The sequence below is a fragment of the Mus caroli genome, unplaced genomic scaffold (genome assembly GCF_978045245.1).
Source record: "Mus caroli unplaced genomic scaffold, Mus_caroli_1 scaffold_6, whole genome shotgun sequence".
In the NCBI taxonomy this organism is placed as follows: domain Eukaryota; kingdom Metazoa; phylum Chordata; class Mammalia; order Rodentia; family Muridae; genus Mus; species Mus caroli.
In genome coordinates this window covers 24,913,990-24,941,439 of record NW_028227261.1, presented here as the reverse complement: position 1 = coordinate 24,941,439, position 27,450 = coordinate 24,913,990, and the positions used below count along the sequence as shown (strand labels likewise).

The 27,450-nt window shown below is 44.9% G+C and overlaps 1 protein-coding gene across 1 annotated transcript in view; it reads right to left on the bottom strand.

Annotated features, from left to right (window-relative positions):
• The window catches only part of Stx12 (syntaxin 12), a 31,407-nt gene extending 19,711 nt beyond the window's left edge, over nucleotides 1-11,696 (bottom strand). Inside the window, exon 1 of the mRNA XM_021161027.3 lies at nucleotides 11,447-11,696. Within this exon, the coding sequence (XP_021016686.1) occupies nucleotides 11,447-11,564 (118 nt within the window). The 5' untranslated portion in view covers nucleotides 11,565-11,696. The remainder of the gene's footprint in view (nucleotides 1-11,446) is intronic.
• Nucleotides 11,697-27,450: the final 15,754 nt, after the last annotated feature.

The following is a 27,450-nucleotide window of genomic DNA, read 5'->3' as shown; positions in this document are numbered from 1 at the left end:
GCTGGGATTAAAGGCGTGCACCACCACGCCCGGCTGTGTTTCTTTTCAAACATGGCATCACAGCCAAACACACAGTTTTACTCAGCCCTTCCTTTTCCCTAGATATCTGGTAGCCTGGGAATGAATGTTCATGTTCGGATCCTTGACATCTAATCTCCTTGCCTGAAGAGGTCTAGGGCGATCAATAGGGAGCATGTTAGTACTGCTCTGCCTGGAACCTTCCTATCCCTGTTCGGGCACCAGTTTCTGCAACACAGAGACAGAGCCCTTGATTTCTTCTTGCCTTGCTTTCTATTTTTTTTCCCCAAGTTGTCAGAGAAGGAGGGGAAAGATACACTAAACTGGCAGATAGTTGTATATTATGTGTATGTATGCGTATGTATGCCTGTGTCTCATCCGTCTGTCTCCTTATGAATTGAACCCAAGACTTCACACAAGCAAACTCACGATACCTAAAGAACAGAACTCATTAATAGAATATTCTTAGTTTGTCTGCATGAAGTGGTGTTTACTACTAGTTTTGTTAGTTGTTTGTTTTGTTTTGTTTTCAAGGAAGGGTTTCTCTGTGTAGTCCTGGCTGTTCTAGAACTAACTCTGTAGACCAGGCTGATCTTAAACTCACAGATCCACCTGCTCCTGCCTCCCGAGTGCTGGGATTAAAGGCGTGCACCATCACTGCCAGGCTGGTGTTTACAGCTGATGGCGCACAGCCTTTCCTTCCTTCTCCACTCTCACTTATCTTGTGGGGGAGGGTGACAACAAAGGAAATATATTTTTAAGTTGCAGCAGAATTTCAACAGATAACACTACATAGACAAAGGTAGCTCCTCTGTGGGCAAGCACCTTTCCTGTTCCCTCTGGATAACATCAAAGCATCGTTCCTGCTACCACACTACGGAAGAACAGGCTTAGTTAAGCAAGTGACAAAGCCAGTGCTGTTGTCTAACTGTCAACATCATACAGGTAACACATATGCAGTGCTTCCAGAGCTAAGCAACAAGGATGTCCACTTACTACAAGTTTGGAGTTTAAAAATCTATCCTTCTGGTTCCAGTTGGACAGCTTAGCAGATAAAGATATCTGCTGTAAAGTCTGACTCCTGAGTTTGAACCCAGAAACTCATGGCGCAGACAGGAGCCCTGAGCACTTACTATGCAGACACTGTGGTTACTGGCAGGCTTCTATTTGACCTTAACCAGCGCTGTAAGGCTTTAGCATGCGCCTGCTTCCTGTGAGCAGAAGCAGCCCAAGAGTGACAGGCCTGACTTGTTCAGAGAACAGTGCTTATTCCACATTGTCCTATACACCAGGTGGCACTTGCTTCCGGAAGCTTACGATCTGGAGGGTGGATAACAAAAACACAAGGTGATAACAATCCTACCAAAGGAAATAAACGGAAGTGGAGGTGAAGGAGTAGGCTGAGGGTACTCACTCACATGAGTGGCCATATAAGGAAACAATGGACAGACCTAAAGAAAATGCCAGGCAGGGCAAGACACTTATGGAGAGGGGGTAGTCCGAGCAAAGAGAGTAATTAACTAGGGCAAAGTCCTCAAAAGGAGAGCCAATGGTGTGGTGCTGCTAAAGCTGAGTGAGCAAGAGATAAGTACTGGCCAAAGAGGTAGTGGGAAGCCAGGTTATAGAGGACCTTGTGCAATTATAATGAGATTTTAATTAAATGGCAAGCTACTGTTGAGTTATGAACAGCATGCCATAACTAGAATTCAAACACAGGGCTGGTTCTGAAGACTATATGCTTTGAGTCACATAATGTTGCTCTCCAAGGGCTGAGTCTTAAAGGAAATAGAATGCAGTCACACAGGGCTGGTCTGATTCCCCAGGGTTCCACTTTGCCCCAACCTGTTTATCTGACAGTACCTTAACCTAACTCCAGATAGACTGATATCCTGGCTCTAACCTGCTCCCTTCCCCGGTGTCCTCCCATTTCTGGGAATTTGCCTCTGTATTCACTGGAGTCCAGCACAGTGCTAGGTACTCAGTGCATACAAGGATATTGACTAAGTCAGCCTCTTCCCTTCAACTTCATGGTATTCATGGTAAGGCAAAAGATGTGAATCAAGGTAAACTAGGAATACGAGCCTTGACATCTTAGCCATACTTATCCATTAACAGATGTACAGAACTGGGTGTGCTATTTTATTTTGCTGGGCCTTTTTCACTACTTGCAGATTATATCCTGATTTAACTAAATGTTTATTGAAGACTTACTACATGTGTGGAATTTTCAATTTTTCTCATCAAATCTTGTAGTTTGTTGAGGCAGGGTTCCCCTTAGCCAAGGTTGGCCTCCCTACATAACTGAGGATGGCTTTGAATTTCTGATCTTCCTGCCTCCACTTCTGGAGTTCTTGGGTGATCTCGGGCATGGGTTATTATGCTCAGCTTTTGTAGTGCTAGAAATAAACCTAAAGATTTGTGTGTGTCACACAAGTACTGTGTCAACTGAGTTACATGCCCTACCCCCTCATTAGACACTGCTTCTACTGAGGATTAAATGATTTCCAAGTCCTCCTACACTGTTGACTCCCAAAGTCAGTCACAATGAAACACTCTAGTCCCGGAAGTATGCATAGTGGGTAATAATGTAGTTTTTCTGTAACCCAAATGAGTGCCTCAGAGATACTCTACCTGTGACTTTCTTTCTTTCTCTCTCTTTTTTTTTTTTTTTTTTTTTTTTTTTTGGTTTTTCGAGACAGGGTTTCTCTGTGTAGCCCTGGCTGTACTGGAACTCACTTTGTAGCCAGGCTGGCCTCAAACTCAGAAATCCGCCTGCCTCTGCCTCCCAAGTGCTGGGATTAAAGGCGTGCGCCACCACGCCCGGCACGTGTGGCTTTCTTAATCTTATAAATGCAATGTGTAAACTGGGCAGAGTGGCACATGCCTTCCTTAATCCCAACACTTGGGAGACAAAGGCAGGCTGATCTGTGTGTGTTCAAGGGCAGAACAGTCTACATAGTAAGTTCCAGGGCAGCCAGAGCTACACAAGCAAGACTGTCTCAAAAGACCAAATAAATAAATAAACCTAAACGAATAAAAAGACAGGCAGCCATGCACGGCAGTGGACACTTGACTGCCAGCCAGCACTCAGGAGGACAGGGGAGATCTGAACCTCAAGGCCAACCTAGACTACAGAATGAAACTGTTCTGAGAGTAAGCTGATGCCAGGCAGTGGTGGCATACACCTTGATCCCAGCACTCAAGAGGCACCAGCAGGTGGACCTCTGAGTTATTGGCCAGTCTGGTCTACAGAGTGAGTTCCAACTGTTTTGGGGAAGGAGCAGAAGGTAAACAGAGAATATCTAAAAGTGTACCAAGGTATATAGCTAGCTGTCCATTACCATCAAAGCATTAAATACTCTAGGAAGCTCAATCATCAGCTCTTTCCTGGGTATTTGCAAACGAGAGAGAACTTTTCCCTCATCTGTTTGGTTTCCTTTGTTGAAATCATGTGGACTTCCTAGTTAAGGAGTTTGGGGAAGTCAAGTTGGGAACTTTGGAGTTATTTGCTTACGAAGCACCAGAATGAATGAAGAGCCTTCATTGGCTCGCTCTTCCTTTCTTCCTTTCTTCCTTCCTTCCTTCCTTCCGATCACTTGTCCACATGCTCCTTGTATGGTTAACGTTCACTGAGCTCAGGGTCTTAGCATCGGTCAGTGGGACAGGACCCAGTTTTGGCGGTGCCCAAGTGACCCTAGGTGGCGCTGATGAGCAAGAAGAGATTTTGACTTGTCTGCTTTATTTAAAATCAAGTCTGGAATTCCTAGAGCCATGATGACTATGCTCATCCGTCTTTTCCAAGGAATTTAATCTCTATGCCTGCATGTATATCTGCAAATTGGATCCCATGGGACCACAGTTATAGATGGTTGTGAGCCACCATGTGGGTGCCGGGAACTGAACTCAGGACCTGTGGAAGAACCACTGCTCTTAACCACTGAACCATCTCCCCAGCCCCTCTTCTCTATAACACTGAACGCTAAGATATCTTCCTACAAGTTTCCATCCAGACTTTTCAGATGCCTTAAAATCCAAACCAAAAGGATGACAGGGTCTTTCATTTACCTGACACTAAGGCAGAGCTTCTTGCAGACTGCACTCTGTAAGCTCTGCATGAGGAGCTGTGACTAATGACTAGGGACCACTGGCCCACACAGCTTCCACCCAAGAAAGGAAGCCTTCCCAAAACATAAAGCACAGGAGAGGAACACTTACCCAGACATGTACTTTCATTTGAGTGTGTTTAAAATATCAAAATGACAATTTGGAAAATATTTTTATTAAAATGAGTTAAATCTAAAAGGACCTTCTGTCCACTTGATTAAGGTGAATAGTCCTTTTATTTATATTTTTTCTAATTTTATGTGTATGAATATTTTGCCTGCATATATGTCTGTGCACCACTTGTGTGCTTGGTGCCTGAGGAGATGAGAAGAACTTATCAATCCCTTGGTGCTGGAGTCATGGGTCCTTGTGGGCCACCATCTGGGTTCTGGGAATTGAACCCAGGTCCTCTGAACCCCTGAGCCAAGTCTATAAACCAGAACACTCCCTTTCCAAGAATTCTAGCAAATGAAAGTTTTATTTTGGGGTGAGGAGAATGTGTGGGAGTGTGTGGGCCAGTTAACAACCCTGGGTGTCATCCTTCAAGTGCCATACATTATGGCTTGCCTTTGATCTCCAAGGATTCAATTGTCTCAGTCTCCTGGTACTTTAAGTACATCTGGGTTCTGAAGATCAAACGCAGATCCTCAAATGAGCTACCTCCTCAGCCCCTTTTGATTGACATGTTACTGTTAGAGATCTGTCCGAGTGGTGGATGCTTGCCTACAATATATGTAAAGTCCTGGGCTCAATCCCCAGCACATAAAATAGATCAACACTTACAATGTTCTGTAATATGACTGTGCATGTGCAGATCATCTGGGGAGTGAACCAAGGATCTCACACATGCTAAGCATGTGCTCTACCACTGAACTACATCCCTACCCTTGGTAAAATACTCTGGGTATGGACCGAAGAGATGGCTCAGTAGAGTATAGCATTTGCTGGTCTTCAGAGGACTCAAGTTCAATTCCCAGCACCTCCATGACAGCTCACAACTGTCTTTAACTCCAGTTCCAGGGACCCACACCCTACCTTCTTTGGTCTCTTCAGGTATGGTACATATACATACAGGTAAACGTCCACACACATAAAATAAGTTAAAAAATATTTTACATTAAGACAGTTGAGTATCTCCTAATATTAGAAACTTTACATTTGGTATGAACCAAATGTAAAGACAACCCCTTCTGTTCTGTGTAAGCAATTTTGTCAATTTTATACCTGTGCCTAGGACTAGCATGGTGGCACAAGCCTATCATCCCAGCACTTAGTACATAAAGGCAAGCCGGATCTGTTCATGGCAATCTCAGATATCTACAGAGATTGGGAAAAACAAAACAAAACCCAAAGCAAACCCACTAGCCCTTAACCTCTCCTATCACTGACCTCCCTTTTAAAGGTGTGTCCTGGCTAAGGCTCTTTTTTCAAAGACTATGAAGTAAATCAATTATCGTACATTGTCACTAACATCAACACCAAGAATAATTCTAACGTCAACTTCTTATCCACTTTTAACAGATATCAGCAAAATCTAAATCTTCCCACAAACTACGGTCCAAACCTATTTAATCACATTGAAAGTAATTTTCTGTCACACAGACTGTACAATAATTCTCTTTGAGACAATCTAATGCTCTAATTCAATACACTCAAAACACGCTGTTCTTGCAAGGGACCTGGATTTGATTCCAAGTACACATGTCTGCTAACAACCGTCTGTAAGTCCATCTTCTGACCTATGAGGGTACCAGGCATGCATGCAGAACACATACATACACACAGGCAAACACTCATAAACAAACATATTTAATATAAAAAGCATTACTTGCACTAAAACATCAAACAAGGCCATGTGTGATAGAACGTGGTTTAATCCCAGCACTCAAGGGGCAGAGGCAGCCAAAACTCTATAGTTCTCAGCCAACCAAGAACACACAGTGAAAACCTCTCTCAAAGAAACCAAACCAAACCAAACCAAACCAATAAATAAATAAATAAATAAATAAATAAGATAAAGGAAATCCACAGACCTAAAAAAAAAAAAAAAACTATCTAGACCAAACAAGGTCTTTGCACTGATTATGAAAATGAAGTAAATTCAATATTCTATACACAAAATTAGACTTAAATAATATTACATAGAAATTGTAAAAATTACCTACTATAGGCATCACAGATATACATATTTATTGAGACTGAGCTACATCCCCAACCCCCACTATAAAGATAGAGTCTCTATAAACTGAACAAGTTATTTCCATTTCCTGATGGGCTAGGCTCAAACTCCTGATCCTCTTGCCTCAGTCTCTTGAAGGCTGGGATTTAACTTCTGAAAAACGGTTTGTCAGGAGTGATATAGTACATATCTTCAGCACTTGAGAGGCAGAGACAAGAAGGTCAGGAGTTAAAGGTTACATGAGACCTTTTATTACACACACACACCCCAAAAATTCAGTCACTAAACAGAATAGTAAATCTGTATACTAACAACCAAAGGTGTAACGCCCCACTTTGTACAAGAGTGACAGCACATGTGGCTGTTAAGAACACAGGTTCTGAATTGAGACTGTGTTCTTGTTTTTAAGACAGGTTCTCCATATGTAGCCCTGCATAGCCTGGAACTCTCTATGCAGGCTCGAGTATCCCAGAACTTGCAGTTTTGCCCAGGCTGCCCTTGAACTCCACGTGATTCCCCTGACTCTGCCTCTCAAGGGACAGAATCACGGGTGTGGAGCACATGATCAGCAGGACTGCCTATGCCTGACTGTTGCTTCCAGCACTTCCCAGCTGAGTGATCTAAAGTAAATGATGACCGTCTTCTGTCCTGTTTCCTCACCTAAGGAATGACAGTAACAAGGGAAGCTTCGGTTGGTTGATGTGAGAATAAAATGAGACGATTTGGGCTAAGTTTAGAAAGCCGTCTGCCACATAAAAGCAGTCAACTAAGGACAGCTATTATTGTCAAACTCAAGACCAAGAAGAACGCACTTAGCAATGATAAAATCAATTAAGTACATACTGAATGCCAAAGCAGCCACTGCTGTGCCAGGCACTGTCTAAAGAGAAATGTATAATGCATGGTCCTTCATCCCACCAAACCAGTACTGCTCTAGGGACAAGGTCAAAAAGCTTGGCTTAATTAAGGGATATAGAATGTAAATAGATATTAAACTGTGAGAAAAAAAACTGGTTATGTTTAAGAAAAAAGAACCAAATGACAGATAACATGTTTTATGTATTCACTCAGTAGGTAGTAGGCGCTGTCTTTTTAAGACAGGGTCTCCCATAGCCAAGCTGGTCTCAAACTTGCTATGTAGCTGAGGCTGGCCTTGAATTCCAATCTCCTGCCTGCACTTTCCAAAGGTGAGGATTACAGGAACCCATCTTGAAGGGCACACTGTTTTAACACTTCACATAAGTTATCTCAGTTAGTTCTCAGAACCCTATGAAATAACTATGACCATAGACCAGGAAACAGCAAGAGGCGTAAAGCAAAACTCACCAAAACATAACAAAGCTAGCAGGAAGCTGAGGGAAAACCCAAACTTAGTTTACAAACATTTAAAAACTCAAAGGTTTCTTAGTTTTTCAGTAAATAATGCAGAGCCTGGTGTAGTGCCACACCCCTTTAGTCCCACCACTCTGGAGGCCAAGGCAGGTGAATCTCTGTGAGTTCCAGACCAGCCTGGTCTCATAGTCAGGTCCAAGTCAGCCAGAACTACATAGCGAGATCCTGTCTCACAAAACAAAAAAGCACTTAAGAGGCAGAGTCTGAAGCTAGCCTGGTCTACAGAGCAAGTTCCAGGACAGCCAGGGCTAAAGAGACACCTTATCTCAAAAAATAAATAAATAAATAAATAAATAAATAAAATAAATAAATAAACCAAGCCAAACAAATAAAATGACAGAGACCTCATTCACTCAAATTAACTGACTACAATTAGTAAGCGTCCATGTGCCCTGACCCCTGGCTACCTCTCTGATGTCTTTTCCCATTTGCTCCCTACCTTTAACCCAGCCACACCTTCCTCCTTGCTATTCTTTGTCACATGAAAGTCCTTGCATTTGCCCTCAGCACACACTGCCTTTCTCCACTACTCACCATGCTCCCTCCATTCTGAAATCTGCTCATTTGAACATCATCCTACCCAGGCAGTGGTGGTGCAGGCTTTAATCCCGGCATTCAGGAGGCAGAGGCAGGTGGATCTTTGAGTTCGAGGACAGCCTGGTCTACAGAGAACCCTGTCTTGGAAAAAAAAATCATCTCTCCAGAGAGGCCTTCCTCACCAGGCGATAATAGTTCGTCCCTCTCGCTTCCCTCCATGCACTTAGCCTGTCCCCTTTCCTCTGTACCGCCTGCTATGACTTGATATTATTGGGAAATGCGTGCAAACATCCACACAGTGCCAGGCAGCAGTGTGCTCTCTGCTCATCACCAGTGAACATCAGTGCTCAAAGAATGCTTGTCGCACGTTGAACGGAAGAACTCATCATATGCTTGGGACTAAGGTAAATGGCAGAAAAATCAGGATGAATGAACCGTATTTCCTACCTCAAGCAAGCTAACAATCTAACAGGGAAGATGTTCATCTTATTACAAGAAAAAGAACCCACACACTCAGCTAGGCAACCCTTTAACCTTTCTCAGTCTGTTTCCTAGCTCATAGACTGGGAATGTTTGTAATTACTCCACAGGATTGTTACAGATTAAAATATTACATGTAAAGTACTTTTCATAAGGCCTGACACACGATGTACTTAAACAGTAGCTAGTAGCATTATTAATTATTGATTCTAAGGACCCCCTTGACACCAATGCCTAATCAATGGCTAAATCAGTAGCTATCACCAAAGAAACTGCTCCTAGACAACACCGACACCTTTTTTGTTGTTTTGCTTTAAGACTCACAGCTCAGGCTGGCTTTGAACCTGGAGACTGTCTTGCCTTGGCCTCCTGAGAGCTAGGGTTACAGACCTGACTCATCACACCCAGGATCTGGTTTTAAACTCCTTCTCTGTTCCTCCTTCCCTTTCTCCCTTCTTCCTTTTGAAAACAGACTCACAGTGTGGCCCTGGATCGCCTTGAACACACTAGGCAGTCTAGATTTGCTTCTAAGTCATGATAATCCTCCTGCCTCAGCCTCTCAAATGCTACCGTGTACTACTATGCCCAGTTTCAACTCTAATTTTGATTTAAGTAAACACAGATTTGCAGTTAAAAGAATCTTTATCAGTTCCTATGCTTACTATACAACTTAATACTCAAATATGAAATATTCCACATATAGACATTTAAATTGTTAGTCTCAATGAGAAAACTTCAGTCTTGGGGAAAAAAAAAAACCACAAATTCTCTTTCTTTCTTTCCTCTTTTTCTTTTCTTCTTTCTGGTGGTTCAAGGCAAGGTTTCTCTGTGTAGCCCTGGTTGTCCTGGAACTCTGTAAACTGGGTAGCCTCTCAAACTCTGAGATCTACCTGCCTCTGCCTCCCAAGTACCGGAATTAAAGGCACGACCCTGCCCCCAACACCTGGCACAAAATTTTCTTTCTTTATTATTTTTGTGTGTATGATATGTGAAACATACACATAACTAATGTAAACAGACACATGTGTGTGCCAGGGAACTCGTGTGGCTGCGTGTGGAGGTCAGAGTACAGCTCTGTGGAGTTAATTTGCTCCTTCCACATTCACCTGGGTTCTGGGGCTCAAATCAGATTGTCAGGCCTGCACAGCAAGCACTTTACCTGAGCCATCTTGCCAGCCCCTTGAAAAGAATTTTCTGATTTATCCTGTATTACAGCTCCTTAACAAAAGGAAACTGGGACACAAAGTGCCATACTGTCTAGTCATCCATTATTTTTGTGTTTTTCATATCTGGGTTAACAAGCTGAGTATTCTTCCTACCTCCATACACCCAGGCCTAACCCTTCCTGCCTGAAACTTTCTACCTCTCAAATCCTACAGTATACATTTAGATATAAAAGCAAAGTGACAAGCTGGGTGTGGTGGCCTACATTGTTAATCCCAGCACTTGGGAGGCAGAGGCAGGTGGATCTCTAATTTTGAAGCCAGCCTGGTACACAGAGTGAGTTCCAGGATAGTCAGAGCTACAGAAAAACTGTCTCAAAAAGAAAAGAAGGGCTGGTGAGATGGCTCAGTGGGTAAGAGCACCCGACTGCTCTTCCGAAGGTCCAGAGTTCAAATCCCAGCAACCACATGGTGGCTCACAACCATCCATAACGAGATCTGATTCCCTCTTCTGGAGTATCTGAAGACAGCTACAGTGTACTTACATATATTAAAAATAAAAATATTAAAAGAAAAAGAAAAGCTTATGGTGGTAGCTTATGCTTTAAAGCTTAGGACATAACTGCAATTCAGAACTGACTCTACTTACTAATAGAGTATAGCTAAGCTCACAAAAAAAAAAAAAAAACAGAATAATAAACAATACAGATGGTTGTCACCATTTTAAAAGTAAAATTGCTTCTGTTGTTCTGTTTACAGGGCTCTGGGACGATTCTGAAACTCAAAAACAGCCTGTACTTGACTCTAGCTACAGAAGGGAGTTTTAAGGTAAGCAGTTACAAACTGAATTGGCCCAACCCTGCCATCTCTTACTTGGTGTGCAGTTGTGGCCAAGAGTAGCTCTCAACGGAGGCAGAAGAGGACATCTTCATGCTTGAAATGAGAAAAACGTTCGCTACAAAGACAACCTGAACTAAAATGTTCCCGGTGCATTCTGTGCCATAAAGCAGCAGTCCTCCCGTCCCTTAAATACCAGTCACTGACTGACGTCCAGGTTAATTACAGGAAACACAGTGTATTAAGTCACCCCAACGCACGCATTCTCCACTTCCCTTAATTGAAAGTTGCTGATGTCCGAGGACCCAACCGCTGAGCTGAATGTGAACCTAAAGTCGCAACCAAGTAAGCACCCCCTGATCGGAACTGAAGAAAACAAGGTGGGTGGGAAGAGGGAGCCGGCGACGACAGGAAAAACTCGGCTGACCACTGCGCCAAGTCAGGACTGCTGCTCACAGTCCTGGAGATGACACACACTCCCTCCCACCATCGGGGCTGTCGGCTCTGTTGACCCCAAACACCGTGAACTCAAAACGCCTAAGACAGGGGTGTGGACCGAAAGGGCCCGAGCCTGGCCGACCCAGGGAAAGGCAGCTCGCCGCGCCCGGAGTGGAGGCTCGCGACGGCCTCAGGTATGGCCTGAGCTGCGACCCAGACCGGGCTCCCCGTCTTGGCAGCTTCACCACGGTCTGTCCCCCAGGCCGCCCCCCGCTCCCGGCTGGGTCCCCTCGCTCACTGGCTTGGCTGATCCGCTGGATGTTGCCACTGCATGTCTGGATGATGCTGTTGAAGTCCCGGGGCTGAGGCCCCGACGGCCCGGGGTTCCGATACATGTCTAAGGGACCGTAGGACATGACAGTGAGCAGAGACCCGGTCGCGCTTCGCGGCGCTCCTACCGGAAGCTGCCACTGACCGGGCCCAGCAGCTGAGAGGAAAACCGGGAAGAGAAAGGGCGGGGAAGGGACCGCGATTGCGTGCGCACTGACCCCCCGCCCATCGCGGTGCGCATGCGCCCGCTCCGCCCCATCCTGCAGTGCGCGTGTGCGGCAGGAACTGGCGGTGGGTCGTCTCTTGAGAGTTTTCGAACTGCTGGCGGTGAGCGTTCTCCCAAGACCGGACTCCTCCGGCTGTGCAGCCAATACAGGGCCTGACTTCTTCAGCCTGTTGTCTACAGACGGCGCGCCCCGCTTTCCACGACCTTCCGGCCGCCAACACGCTCATCCGCATCCCGCATCCTGCTGCTCGGCGCGGCACTGTTGTTCAGGCACCCTGCAAGCTCTTGCTTTTCCAACCCATGTCAAAACCGAGGTGAATGCATGAGATTGGACCAGTACACGTGCAGTTGTACCGACAGGATTCGATGGTGAAAACTGTTCAACATCTAAATTTCTAACAAGAATAAAGTTACTACTGAAACCATCCGCCAATACGGTGTGCCCCGTGCTTACCCACTTCAAGGAATTCTGGAACATTGTCGATTAACATTTCCTTCCTTTGAGGTCAGGCTGGTATACAGGGTGAGTTCCAGGACAGCCAAGGTTACATAGAGAAACTCTGTCTCGGAAAACACACTCACACTCCAAACAAATAAAAACCATTCCCTTCCTGCGGAATTCAGTCATGAGATAGGTTGCCAGCCAGATGGCATTTGATTGACAGCCCACCAACTTACAATGTGCGCCACACCTACGAAAACTGGGCACCCTTCTCCAACCTCTCCTACTACATCAGAGCCCCTCCTGTAACGGATGACTGCCTGACTCCCATCCTGTGAAAGGGAAGAAGAGAGTTTCTCATTCAAAAGATTATGGGGAAAATTCTAAGAAAAAAAAGTCATCCTTGACCCCCAGGGCTCAAATATGATATTCACATTCTTCGGCCAGCAATTCACCCACCAGTATCTCAAGACAGACCAGAAACAAGGACATATATTCACTAGAGGGCTGGGCCATGGAGTGGACATAAGCCATGTTTATGGTGAAACTCCAGATAGACAGCATAAACTGCTCCTTTGCTTTCTCTTTTAATTATTTATTTTTATGCTCCTTGGTCTTTTGCCTGTACCTGTGAGAGTGACAGAGCCCCTGGACCTGGAGTTACAGAGAGCTGTGAGCTGCCATGTGAATGCTGGGAATTGAACCTGTATCCTCTGGAAGAGCAGCCAGTGTTCTTAACTGCAGAGCCATTTCTCCAGCCCCAAACTATGCCTTTTCAAGGATGAAAAACTCAAGTACCAGGTAATTGATGAAGAGGTATATTCTCCCATCAGAGAGATCAGGGACACTCAGGTGGAAGCAGACTGCCACTGCAAACCCCCAAATACCTGCTTTAGGGCAGATCTTGGGTTTGGCCACTGGTCATATGGTATGAGCTACACCATGAACCAGCACCACAAACCATTCTCACTGAAGCCTTACCAATCATTTGAAGAACTCAGGAGAGAGAGGCTGCTGAGTTGGAAGTTCTCTATGGTAAAATTGATGCTGTTGGTGCTGGTTAAGAGCACTGACTGCTCTTTGAGAGTTCAATTCCCAGCAACCACATGGTGGCTCACAACCATCTATAATGAGATCTGATGCTCTCTTCTGGTGTGTCTGAAGATAGCTACAGTGTACTCATATATACATTAAATAAATAAAATTTAAAAATTTAAAAAAATTTTTGATGCTGTCCTCCCCTGCTGATAGAAAAGCCTCTTCCAGATGCTGTCTTTGGGGAGACCCTAGGGGAAATTGAGGCACCATACTCCTTGGAAGGGCCTACATCTAACCTGATCTGTTCTCCTCACTACTGGAAGCCAAGCTCTTTGGGGAAGTGGGTTTTAAGATCATCAACACTGCCTCAATTTAGTGTCTTGTTGGTTTTTTTTTGGGAGGGGGGAGGAGTGTTCGAGACAGGGTTTCTCTGTATAGCCCTGGCTGTCCTGGAACTCACTTTTGTAGACCAGGCTGGCCTCGAACTCAGAAATCCGCCTGCCTCTGCCTCCCAAGTGCTGGGATTAAAGGCGTGCACCACCACGCCCGGCTTTAATTTAGAGTTTCAACGTTAGTAACATGAAGGGCTGTCCCTTCATTCAGTGCTCAGGGCTTCCCCAAACAAGCATCATTACAAGTGCTTTGATTCCAGACTAATTGTGACTTAGATATCAGATCTCTCCAGGTTTGTGACATGCTAGACAGGACAATGAAATGAAATATTTGGAGATCCCATTGGATAAGTTTTCCTAGCCATGTATCTCCCCAAAGTCCATGACATCGTGCAAGAAATTTTGATTTGCATAAAAATGTACCAGGCCACCCCAACCCTTACTTCCTATTCTGCTCTATTCTCAGAACCCAGGCTCAAATATAGGAAAATTAAGCAGCCTTGACATTCAGGTCTGTAGCCAATCAGTGATTTTAAGGGTTTCAAAGTACTTTTATTTCTCCCTCCACTCCTAATTAAGCAAGAAGGTAATAATCATATTTGGGGGGGCACATACTGTGTATGAATCTTAGGTCACTGATTCATAAACACTTCACAGCAAGGAAGCATCCCCATTTTATCTTTAAACATTTTTGGTCTGCTTTACTTATTTATTTGTTTTTCCAAACAGGGTTTCTCTGTGTAACCCTGGCTGTCCTGGAACTTACTTTGTAGACTAAGCTGGCCTCGAACTCAAAGATCCACCTACCTCTTTGCTCTGCCTCCCAAGTGCCAGGATTAAAAGTAATGGCATTTTGGCTGGACAGTGGTGGCACACAAACTTTAATCCCAGCACTTGAAAGGCAGAGGCAGGCAGAGCTCTGTGATTCAAGACTACATAGCAAGTTCTGGGCCAGCCAGGAATACACAGTGAGACCCTGTCTCAAACCAAAACAAAGAGCCAGGAATAGTAGTACAAGCCTTTAATCCCAGCACTCAGGAGACAGAGGCAGGCAGATCTCAGAGTTTGAGGTCAGCCTGGTCTTCAGAGTAAGTTCCAGAACAGCCAGGGCCACACCAAGAAACTCTGACTTGAAAACCCCAAAACCAGGCTGAAGAGAAATGGCTCAGGGGTTAAGAGCACTGACTGCTTTTCCAGAGGTCCTGAGGAGTTCAATTCCCAGCAACCACATGGTGGCTCTTTCATGGGATCCAATGCTCTCTCCTGGTGTGCCTGAAACAGCTACAGTGTACTCATATACATTAAATAAGTAAATAAATCTTTTAAAAAAAAATAGTGTTGGTTCAAAACCAACTCTAAGATCTGATGCCCTCTTCTGGCCTCTTCAGGCATCAGGCAGGCACACACATGGTGCACATGCATACATGTAGGCAAAAACATTCATATACATAAAATGAATAAATTTTTAAAAAGCTGGACATCATTGCACAGACCTGCAAACAGACATTAGGGAACAGATAGATGTGGGTCCGAGTGCGCCACCACTGCCCAGCTTATCTATTTATTTTATGTATATGAATACACCATAGCTCTCTTTAGACACACCAGAAGATGGCATCAGATCCCATTACAGATGGTTGTGAGCCACCATGTGGTTGCTGGGAATTGAACTCAGGATCTCTGGAAGAGCAGTCAGTGCTCTTACCCGCTGAGCCATCTCTCCAGCCCGATTCTCACTTTCTAAAGCTGCCTTCTGCTATTTTCTGTTTCTAGCTAATGACGGTCACAATGCACAAGCGTTACTCTATGTCAACAGCACGGAGAGCACATAACTTAAGACTGCAGCTACGTATTAGCTTAGGCTATAAAAGTGGATTATGTGGAAAATCCAGGGCAAATAAAACAGGTTTTTGGGTTTTTTTTTTCGTTCTCTTAAGGGTAGACTCCACAAATAGGGTGATTATACAGTAGGATAGCACTTTTGGTTTTTTTTTTTTTTTTTTTGGTTTTTCGAGACAGGGTTTCTCTGTGTAGCCCTGGCTGTCCTGGCACTCACTTTGTAGACCAGGCTGGCCTCGAACTCAGAAATCCGCCTGCCTCTGCCTCCCGAGTGCTGGGATTAAAGGCGTGCGCCACCACGCCCGGCTTAGGATAGCACTTTTAAAGACTTTTAAGTATTTTTTAATTTTTTTTTTTTGTAGTTGTTATGGTTTTTCAATACAGAGTCTCACTATGTAGCCCTGGTTGGCCTGGAACTCACAGAGCTCAAGCTGCCTTTGCCTCCCAAGTGCTGATGTGATGATAAATAAATAAATCCCTCCATTTTATGCTAGGCATCCATCTTGGTACTCACTAGCCATTTATGGATGACTCCAAGTTCTGGAAGATAAGTTCCCAATGACCCTGACTCAATCAGCCACTGTGCTGGCTGATTTTGTGAGTTAACTTGACACAAGCTAGAGTCATCAGAGAGGAAGGAGCCTCCCGAGAGGAAATGTCTCCATGAGATTCAGCCATATGGTATTTTTCTCAATTAGTGAACAAGGGGGGAGGGCCCAGCCCATGATGGGTGGGGTCATCCCCGGGCTGGGGTTCTGGGTTCTATAAGAAAGCAGGCTGAGCAAGCCAGGGAAAGCCAAGACAATTAGCAGCATGCTCCATGGCCTCTGCATCAGCTCCAGCCTCCAGGTTCCCGCCCCAGCCCCATTTGAGTTCCTGTCCTGACTTCCTTTGGTGATGAACAGGAATGTGGAAGTGTAAGCTGAGGAAACCCTTTCCTCCCAACTTGCTTTGGGTCATAGAAATTCTAACACACACACACACACACACACACACACACACACTGAAATGTAAAGCCATGACCATGTTATTACTTGTTACAGTTTGCCTAACTGTTCTTGTTTTTCTTTGGTTTTGTCTTCTGTAACCTGCTTATGCAGATATTTGGGTCACCTTGACTACTTAATCTAAGCAGAGCGAAACAGATCTTGACTTGCCTGTGCAAATGCTCAAAGTCTTCTTGTGGTTTTTCCCTTTAAAGATTCTTCCCTCAGGGCTGGAGAGATGGCTCATTGGTTAAGAGCACTGACTGCTCTTCTGGAAATCCTGAATTCAATCCCAGCAACCACATGGTGGCTCACAACCATCTGTAATGAGATCTGATGTCCTCTTCTGGTGTGTCTGAAGACAGCTACAGTGTACTAATATAATAATAAATAAATAATAATGTAATAATAAATCTTTAAAAAAAAAAGAAAAAAGAAAGAAAAGAAAGGTGCTTTGGAGCCAGGCTTGGTGGTGTGGTGGCGTGGTGGTGGCGCATGCCTTTAATCCCAGCACTAGGGAGGCAGCAACAGGCAGATTTCTGAGTTCAAGGCCAGCCTGGTCTACTGAGTGAGTTCCAGGACAGTCAGGGCTATACAGAGAAACCCTGTCACCACCAAAAAAAAGAGAAAGGTTCTTTGGAGCAACTCTTGTCTGTGTTGTCTGGAAATCTGCAGTTCGGTTCACAGGGGTTCACAGGTTAGCAGGCAGAGGCGGCAGCTCAATCCACTCACAAACACACTTCAGTTGGGTTAGCAACAGCGGTGACATGACCTAGCAGAGACAGCTAGGTCTCAGCCAGGGCACAAGTCAGCAGGAGGGACCTAGAGGGACACCAAGAGAAGTAATAGGCTATAGGGGAGTGAAGATCAATGAAGATGGGAGACCCACAAGCACTGCACAGCTAGCTGTACCAGCAAGCCAAAGCTCTGTCTCTGTCATGCCACGGAGTCCTATTTATACCCTCCAAACATCATGTGTCCTCCATGTGCCTTGCCTCAGCATGTGCATCCAATCAGCCTGAGTTCAGAGTCCCAACAAATGCAGCTCAACTACACAACAGTAAGGCAGACGGATATGTGTGTTGTTGGCAAAGAATCCTTCATCACATGTCCTTTCACGTGCTTGCTTTAGCAGAACATCCTCTCTCCTGTGTCTGCTTCAGTGAAATGTTCCTTTATACGTCTGCCTTAGCCTTTCAACTGTATCTACTTCAGGAAAACACGCCTTCACGTGTTTGCCCCAGCAAAACACCTTCCAACACAACTGACTCTCCAAAGAACCCCTAAGTCTCCACATCACTTGTGTATTCCTGTGTGTGAAAGCCAACAGCTGATGTCAGGAGTCACCCTCACCCTCTCTCCCACCTTATTCATTGAGGCAGAGTCTCTCCATCAAGCCCAGAATTTCCTGTGGGGATCCTGTCCTCCACTGTCACAGGCTGGAATAACAGGTTGATGGGCATTATTGAGGATCCAAACGCCACACGTCACTCTTGCCAGGCAACCTGATTAACCACTGAGCCATCTCCCTAGGGCCCTAAACTGTATTTTTTTTTTTTTGAGACAGGGTTTCTCTGTGTAGCCCTGGCTGTCCTGGCACTCACTTTGTAGACCAGGCTGGCCTCGAACTCAGAAATCCGCCTGCCTCTGCCTCCCAAGTGCTGGGATTAAAGGTGTGCACCACCACTGCTCTTTTTTTTTTTTTTTTTAAACATTTGATGCTATTTAAACTGAAACTCTGTGAAACTCATTGTCTCTCCAGAAATTAAAAGTACAGTTACTGCTTTCTTCATCCATAGAAAGTTAGAAGTGGTTTCATCCTGTGCATCTCTCACAGAAACACAATGGCCCTCCCTTGCAAATACTAAATATTCAATAAATACTTATCACATGAATGCATGAGAGAAGGATGTGGTTCCAAGCTTAGACCTCATCTACAGTGACATGGGACAGCGGACATATGATCGAGAAGATGTCCCCAGATCCTCCCGAGATATCTTCCTTCCAGGGGATACCTACTTGTTGAGAGTCACCTCCAGTCTTGTGGAGCCCCTAGCTCTATGGAGAATGTTCCGCACAAGTTCCAGGACAATGAGGATGAGGACAGACCCAGAGACCTGCAGAGCACATCAAGTCCCTGACACAATCCTAGAACAAGAGGTAAAGAATCCGGATGAAACAGCCTTCCAGGCCCGGAGAGATGGTGCAGTGGATAACAACACTGGCTGCTCTCCCTGAGGACCCCAGGTTTACTTCCCAGCACCCACATAGACGTTGACAATAGTCTGTAGCTCTAGTTGGAGGGGATCTGACTCCCTCTTCTAGCCTCTGAGGACACCAGGCATACATATATACACAGATATACACACAGGCAAAACACACACACACACAGGAGGAGGAGGAGAAAATAGAAAAAGAGATCCCAGAATTTGGGAGGCAGAAGCAGGTGGATTTCTGAGTTCGAAGCCAACCTGGTCTACAGAGTGAGTTTCAGGACAGCCAGGGCTACACAGAGAAACCCTGTCTCGAAAAAAAAAAAAAAAAAAAAAAAACCAGAAAGTCTACCAAGGTAAAGATAATAAAAAATAAAGGTTATCATTATTACATGGCCATGCATGTAATAATTCTGTGGTAAGAGAATGTGTGCTTTCCATTGGGCACAATGCTGTAAGCCTGTAGTCTCGGCTCTCAGGAAGGGAGGCAGGAAAGTCAAGAGTTCCAAGTGGGCCTTAGCTAAAGAGTGAGTTCCAAGCCAAATCTTGAAGAGGACACAGGTTCAATTCCCAGTATCCATCTCTAACTTTTAATTTCACAGGATCCAAGGCTGGCTTCTGAGAGCACCAGGCACACTGGCGGTACACTGATGTACATGCAGACAAATGCTCACATAAATAAGGAAGTTAACTTTAAAACAAACAACAGGTTTGGTGAAGCATGCGTGCAATCCCAACACTCCTGAGGCAGAGGAGGCAGGAGGAAGATCAGAAACTCTCCGGGTCATCTTCGGTTATGGGGCAAGGTCAAGGCTAGTCTGCACTGTATAAAACTCTGTCTCAAAGAAAAAAGAAACCATACAGAAGCTCAGTAGTATGCCACTTGCCTACAAAAGAAAAGAAGAAGAAATTAACACATAGCTGGGGACTGCCTTACATTGTTCTTAACAACAACAACAAACAACAAAACCTGACAGTAGCCAAATGGTGGTGGCAGCCCCATGGTGGCACACACCTTTAGTTCCAGCACCCAAGAGGCAGAGGCAAGCAGATCTCTGAGTTCAAGGCTAGCCTAATCTACAGAAAGAGTCCCAGGACAGGCAGGTCTATGCAGAGAAACACTGCTTCAAAACACCAAAAGAAACAAACAAAAAACCTGACAGAATATACAAGAACACTCATTATTGACTTGAGTTTTTTTTTAAAACAGGATTAATTCATTTATTTTATGTATGAGTACACTGCCACTGTCTTCAGACACACCAGAAGAGGGCATCAGATCCCACTACAGATGGTTGTGAGCCACCATGTGGTTTCTGGGAATTGAACTCAGGACCTCTGGAAGAGCAGTCAGTGCTTTTAACCACTGAGCCATCTTTCCAGCCCTTGACTTGAGATTTTTTTTTTTTAAAGATTTATTTAGCCGGGCGTGGTGGCGCACGCCTTTAATCCCACCACTCACTCAGGAGGCAGAGGCAGGCGGATTTCTGAGTTCCAGGCCAGCCTGGTCTACAAAGTGAGTTCCAGGACAGCCAGGGCTATACAGAGAAACCCTGTCTCGAAAAACCAAAAAAAAAAAAAAGATTTATTTATTTTATATATGTGAGTACACTGTAGCTGTCTTCAGACACACCAGAAGAGGGCATTGAATTGGATTACAGATGGTTGGAAGCCACCATGTGGTTGCTGGGAATTGAACTCAGGACCTCTGGAAGAGCAGGCAGAACTCTTAATCACTGAGCCATCTCTCCAGCCTGACTTGAGATTTTTAATGCGAAATTTTAATTAACTTATTAATGTTTTAACATTTTTATGTTTAAAATTTGTTTTTACTCTAAATTATATGCATATGTGTGTGTGCGAGTACATGTGCACGCACGCATGCGTGTGTCTGTCTGTCTGTCTGTCTGTGGGTATATGTGCGTGAGAGCAGCTGCTCTCAGAGTCCAGAAGAGGGTATCTGAGCTGGAGTTACAGGCAGTGTGAGCTGTACAACTCGATGCTAGGAACTGGATGCAACGGCTCTGTAAGAGCAGAGCTTGCTTGGTTTGCTTATTTGTTTTTTGTTTTGGCTCTCTTAGAACTCACCCTGCCAACCAAGCTGATCTTGAACTCAGAGGTCTGTCTCTCTCTGCCTCCAGAGTGCTGTGATTAAAGGTGTTGCCACCACTACCCAGCTAGGAGCACTTGCTCTTAACTACTGAGTCATCTCTCCAGTCCTATAGATGTGTCTTATATTGACAATTTTATGGTACACCACTAGAAGTATTATATGTGATGCCTTTGAAATGACAAAAGTTGAGGGAGATTAAATACACTGTGCTTTAGAGTCAGGTCATTTCTTGAAATATATAAATTCACCTCAATAAACAACTTGTGTGTTGTTTTCTGCACATGGAGGGGGTGTGATTTGAGAGAAGGTATCCCTCTGTTCAGATTTACTCCAAATCCACCGCAATCCTCCTGCCTCAGCCTCCCCAGTGCTTGGATTATAGATGCAAACATACCTGGCTAATTCTACTATCATGTGTATGTGCACGGGTGTCTTTCTTTCTTTTTTTTTTTTTTTACTTTTTTGTGTGTGTTTATTTTTATCTTTTTGCGTGGGTGTATTTCTTTGCAGGTGCGTGTGCATCTGTGCACACACACAATTGGAGGACAGCTCTTGGATGGCATTCCTCCAGTGCTGACCATCCCGAACTTCCTCTAATGCATTTATGTGTGTGTGTGATATATTCATGTACTCATATGAACCTGTGGGGAGGGGGGGCTACCTAAAGGCTGGTGTCAGGCCTCTTCCTCAATCACTCTCCATCTTTTTTATTATGAGACAGGGACTCTCTCTGAACCTGGAGTCATCAACTCAGGATAAACTAACTGGCCAGAGAGCCCCAGGGATCCTGTCTCCCAGCAGTGAGAGTGCAGGTAAGTGGGCCACACCCCACTTTTATGTGGGTGCTGGGGATCCAAATTTAGCTGCTCTGCCTTGAGCAGCACTTTAGCAACGTAAAGGAGATCTCCTCAGCCTCTGCTCTCTTTGCAAATTTCTTTTTTCCTAAGTAAGGATCTTTTTCACTGATCTGAAATTTGCCAAGTTGCCTGGGCTGGCTCGATGGTCAGCACCAGGGATCTGCCCGTCTTTGCCTCCCCAGCTCTAGGTTCTGAGCATCTGTCAGGAAATGAGGGCTCTGAGAATCAAACTCTGACCCTCACTCATCCTTGCAAGGCAAACAATTTGCCAACCGAGCTATGGTCCCTCCACAGACAGTCCCAACCGAGCTATGGTCCCTCCACAGACAGTCCCAACCGAGCTATGGTCCCTCCACAGACGACAGTCCCAACCGAGCTATGGTCCCTCCACAGACGACAGTCCCAACCGAGCTATGGTCCCTCCACAGACAGTCCCAACCGAGCTATGGTCCCTCCACAGACAGTCCCAACCGAGCTATGGTCCCTCCACAGACGACAGTCCCAACCGAGCTATGGTCCCTCCACAGACAGTCCCAACCGAGCTATGGTCCCTCCACAGACGACAGTCCCAACCGAGCTATGGTCCCTCCACAGACGACAGTCCCAACCGAGCTATGGTCCCTCCACAGACGACAGTCCCAACCGAGCTATGGTCCCTCCACAGACGACAGTCCCAACCGAGCTATGGTCCCTCCACAGACAGTCCCACCTTGACCATTTAAGTACTGTTTAGATGCCATGTGTTGGAAACATTTTTTTTTAAATGCACAGTGATCCCCACGATAATGTGTGCCTAATGAAAACTGGTGATAGGACAAAGTCACATTCATTGCTGTAAGGGAAACCACACGCTGCAGGAACCATGGACTGTGCCACCAGATTACCAGGTGAGAGGAAGCTATCTGTTTGTGGGGGAAAGAGGGAATGCAAGTTAAACCAAAAAGAAATCGGGGTGGGCTTCACTTCTTTGGTTTGGTTTGGTTTCTGCAGCACTGTGGATCAGGCCCTTAGGGTGAGCCTGCCAGGTGAGAGCTCCCACTGCCACAGTCTCCAGCCTGGTATTCTGATCGCTTCAAAGCACACTGGGCTGTGTAAAGGGATTATCAGCAGGCTTGAGCTATCAAGGCGGCTCAGGATCCTGTTTCCTTGGAAACTACCGTGTGAAGATAAATGTGGGATGCTCTAGCTGGAAATTTCTTATCTGAAGCTCTACACCTTCCTTAGAAACCCAGGAGGCTCCTCTGCCCAAATGAATCAAACCTTCCAGGTTAAAAAAATCCTGTTCTTAGAGACATCGCAAAACAAAATTTCTGACAATCTAGGACTTTAGAGATTAAGATCTCTCAGCATCAGTCCATTTGTTAATTAACAGAAGCAACCGTCCCAGGATTTGTCGCCATTGAAGTTTGATTTGTTTTGGTACAGATAAGAAAAACACTCTGAGATCCCTGGTGTTGTAATGTCATTAAGCGGAAGCCAGGATTCATACATACCCTGTAGTCCTGCCTAAAAGTTGTGCTCCCAGCAGCATCTTCTAAGACTTAACAACGTTTCTCAGAACTTGAATTAGAACTAGAATTGAATTAGAACTGCTTTGCAATGGGATGCAATGGGAAGTATTCAGTTTTGATGGGTCAATATTTGTTCAGTCCTGGAAATACCAAGCAAACAGAGAGACGGCATCTTCATTGCCCCAGAAAGTTTTAGCTTATGTTTCTTCTTTATCCACCAGTTGTCACGTTCTAGTTTTCATAGCTTCACGTTGCTGCCATTATTGTAAAGCATGTGCTGGCTCACGCCACAAATTTTTTCCCCTGCTTTGCTATTTCTGTTTGTGTATTTGTTTGTTTGTTTGTTTAGAGACAGGGTCTATGTAGCCCTGGAACTTGTGATGCAGACAAGGCTCAAGCATGGCCCCAAACTCATGGAGATCTGCAGGCTGCTACATCCCACATGCAGGGAGTGCTCCCACATCCCACTCAGATTTGACTATCTTTCAGGGTTATTTGTTGAGGAAAAACACTGGGGCTTTTGTATTTGGCTTAGTGCACATTAGTTTACAGCAAGACGTAAGCAGAGCTGGGGTAGTGCTCAGTGGTGAAACTCGGGAAGAGAGGGAGGAAGAACAGGAACCAAAGCCAACATTTACAGAAGATAAACTAGAAACTCTTGCAGAAGAGAAAAACTGTCAGGCTGGGCATAGTGATACACTTTGATCCCAGCACTCGGGAGGCTAGCCTGGTCTACATAGCTGATTCCAGGACAATCAGGGTGATGTAGAGAGAATTTGCCTCAGAGGTAAAAGAGAGAGAGAGAGAGAGAGAGAGAGAGAGAGAGAGAGAGAGAGAAATATATATTTTATACCAGACAAAGACTGAGTTTCTAATACTGTTGGGCCTGTGATTAGTTCAAGAGGAAAACAATTACAATTAATTATTTGAAAAATTAATTGGTTATAAATAAAGAATTAGCTAGGGGTTGGAGAGATGCCTCAGGGGTTAAAAGCACTGACTGCTTTTCTGAAGGTCATGAGTTCGGTTCTCAGCAACCACATGGTGGCTCACAAACACCTGTAATGAGATCTGACGCTCTTTTCTGGAGTTGAAGTCACCAACAGTGTACTTACACATAATAAATGAATAAATCTTTAAAAAAAAAAGAATTATCTAAAATGAAAATAACCAGAAAATAAAGTTCTGTTTTGCTAGATTTTAACAGGCAGGCTGGACTTCCTTTTTCTTTCTGTTTTTTTTTTTTCCTTTTTTCGTTTTTGTTTTTGTTTTTTTTTAACCATTTATTTATTTATTATATGTAAGTACACTGTAGTTGTCTTTAGATGTACCAGAAGAGGGCGTCATATCTCATTACAGATGGTTGTGAGCCACCATGTGGTTGCTGGGATTTGAACTCATGACCTTCGGAAGAGCGGTCAGTGCTCTTAACCGCTGAGCCATCTCTCCAGCCCTCTTTTTTTTGAGTCAGGGTCTCACTTTGTAGTTCTAGCTATCTTAGAAATTGTAATACACAGCAGCCTCACTCCTGACTTCAGCCTTCCCTGTTTCTGCTGGGTTACAGGCATGTACCATCATGCCAGGCTCAAGGTCTCAGTTTGAAGCCCAGAGTGACTTAAAACCTCAACTAAGCTGGGCATGGTGGCATACACCTTTAATCCCAGCACTTGGGAGGCAAAGGCAGGCAGATTTCTGAGTTCGAAGCCAGCCTGGTCTACAAAGTGAGTTCCAGGACAGCCAGGGATACACAGAAAAACCCTGTCTCGAAAAACCAAAAAAAAAAAAAAACAAAAAAAAACAAACCTCAACTAGTCCCAAGAGCTGGGATTACAGGCATGTATGTGTCACGTTGCTCAGGTGATGGTAAAATTTAATTTAATGGAAGTAAAAAAGAGTGACTGGAGCTGGAGATGAGTCTTAATGGTAGAACACTGGCCTAATATACATAAGGTCCAGCAGAGAAGAGGGAGGAGGAGGGGAAGGGGGCAAGGTTCATTCTAATTTGTCTATCACCTTCTGTCTCAAGTAACAGAGGTGGAGGTGGAGAGATGGCTCAGCTGTTGGGACCACTGGGTGCTCTTCCAGAGGACCTAGGAACCACAGGGCCTGTAACTCCATTCAGAGAGATTTGATCCCCTCTTCTGGCTTCAGTGGGTACCACATACATATGCATGCAGGCAAAACACTGATATGCATAAGAAACAGAAGATGGGGTGCAGTGTGGTGGCACACCTCTTTAATTCAGCACTTGTTAAGCAGAGGTGGGGGATTTCTGAGTCTCCAAACAGCCAAGCATACAGTGGGACTCCCAACAGAAGATGTTAGTGCTATAAAACATGAGTGCTTACAGCTTATACAACTGGATGAATCCTGTGCTGAGCACTGTCCTAAGGTTTCTATGTGTTACTAACCTCAGTACAATCTTAAGACAGAGACAAAAGTAAAGCCCAGGCACTCAGACTTGGCAGCACACCACGATCTTAGTTTCGTTTTGTTTTTGTTTTTTTTTTTTTTTTGGTTTTTCGAGACAGGGTTTCTCTGTGTAGCCCTGGCTGTCCTGGCACTCACTTTGTAGACCAGGCTGGCCTCGAACTCAGAAATCTGCCTGCCTCTGCCTCCTGAGTGCTGGGATTAAAGGCGTGCGCCACCATGCCCGGCTCGATCTTAGTTTCATTGTTGCTAGCAGTGGTGGTAACTTTTTTGAGATGCTCTATGTAGCTCATGCTAGCCTTAAACTCAAGATCTTCCCCCACTTAGCTGTCTGAGGGCTGGGATTATAAGCACATGCCACCATATGCAGCATGACCTTACTTTCTCAAGCAAGATTAAAAATATGCCTCTATCTACTGAGAAACAATGAAGTCATCTATTAAAGTGATAGTTAAGACGTATATGAGCTACTTCTGAAAATAGCCAACCAGTTTTAGAACTTAACCCTACAAGCCAAGATCAGTGTGGGAGCCAGCTCCAAGCTGGACACCTGCAGTTCTTTTAATATTATGTGTGTGTGTACATATGTATACACGTGTGGACAGAAGCCTGCAGAAGTCAGAAGACGGTGTCAGGTCACCCACAACTGCTGTTTCAGACACTTGGCTAAATACTGCAACTGGGAACTGAGACCAGGTCCTCCAAAAGAGCAGGATTCAGTTTTGTTTTGAATTATTTCATTTTGTGCATGGCTATTTTGCTTCCATGTATATTTCTGCACCACATGCCTCAGTGCCCTCAGAGGCCAGATGAGGTGGTCAGATTCCCCTGGAACTAGACTAACAGATGACCATGAACTACCACACGGGTGTCGGGAACTAAACCTGGGTCCTCTGGAAGAACAGCTAGTGCTCTTAACCACTGAACATCCCTCCAGCCTCAACTTGTGATTCTTGCTCCTGGGAACACGTGCTGAATAGCAGTGGTAATTTTGCCTCAGCAATCAATAGGATATTGGAGGAACTAGGAAATGATCTTGTCCTGAGGCAGGAATTAGAACACACTGCAGCTGCTGCCTTGCTCTTTTGAACCTGTTTTAGTTCCCGACGCGATCTCATGTAGCAGATCCTACTTCATGATGGTCAGAATGGCTCTCATCACACATGGACTTTGTCATTAAGCCATCAAGGGGCACGATCCGTGTCCTCTCCTTGAGTCTGAGTGGGTTTCTGACTGCTTAAACAACAGGTGTACAGCAGCCATGAGGACATGTGGCCTCAGGAGTGTTGGTGGGATGGACAGAGCTTGGACCTCGCTGGCTGTAACACTGCTGCTTGGAGTCTTCAGGTGTGGCCCAAGTCTGCTTACCTTGAGGCCCCCATGCCCGGGAAGGCTACCTGAGCCAGCTCTGTTCCACTTTCTCCTCACCCAGCGCAAGTGCAGCTACATGAGCAAAGGGCCAACCCCAGCCCTGTGAACTTTCAATCTTCCTGGCTGATTCATCTGATACAGCTCACAACTAGAGATGGAATAGAAACCAACTCTTTTTGTGTTTTTGTTTTTTTGTTTTGTTTTTTTCGAGACAGTGTTTCTCTGTGTAGCCCTGGCTGTACTGGAACTCACTTTGTAGACCAGGCTGGCCTCAAACTCAGAAATCCACCTGCCTCTGCCTCCCAAGTGCTGGGATTAAAGGCTTGTGTCACCACACCCGGCTTAGAAACCAACTCTTGTCCTTGTCCTGTTGAGATTATCCAACAAGGTCTAGTAACATATTAAAAGTGTTGTTTTAAGTCATTAAATTTTGGGGTCATTTGTCTTATAGGAACAGCAACTAGATCCCTCTGTTACTCCTGACAGCTGTTCAATTCCCTAGTAATCTAAAACAGGCTAAACTATTTTTAGGGTGGCAGGACACAGAAGAATAT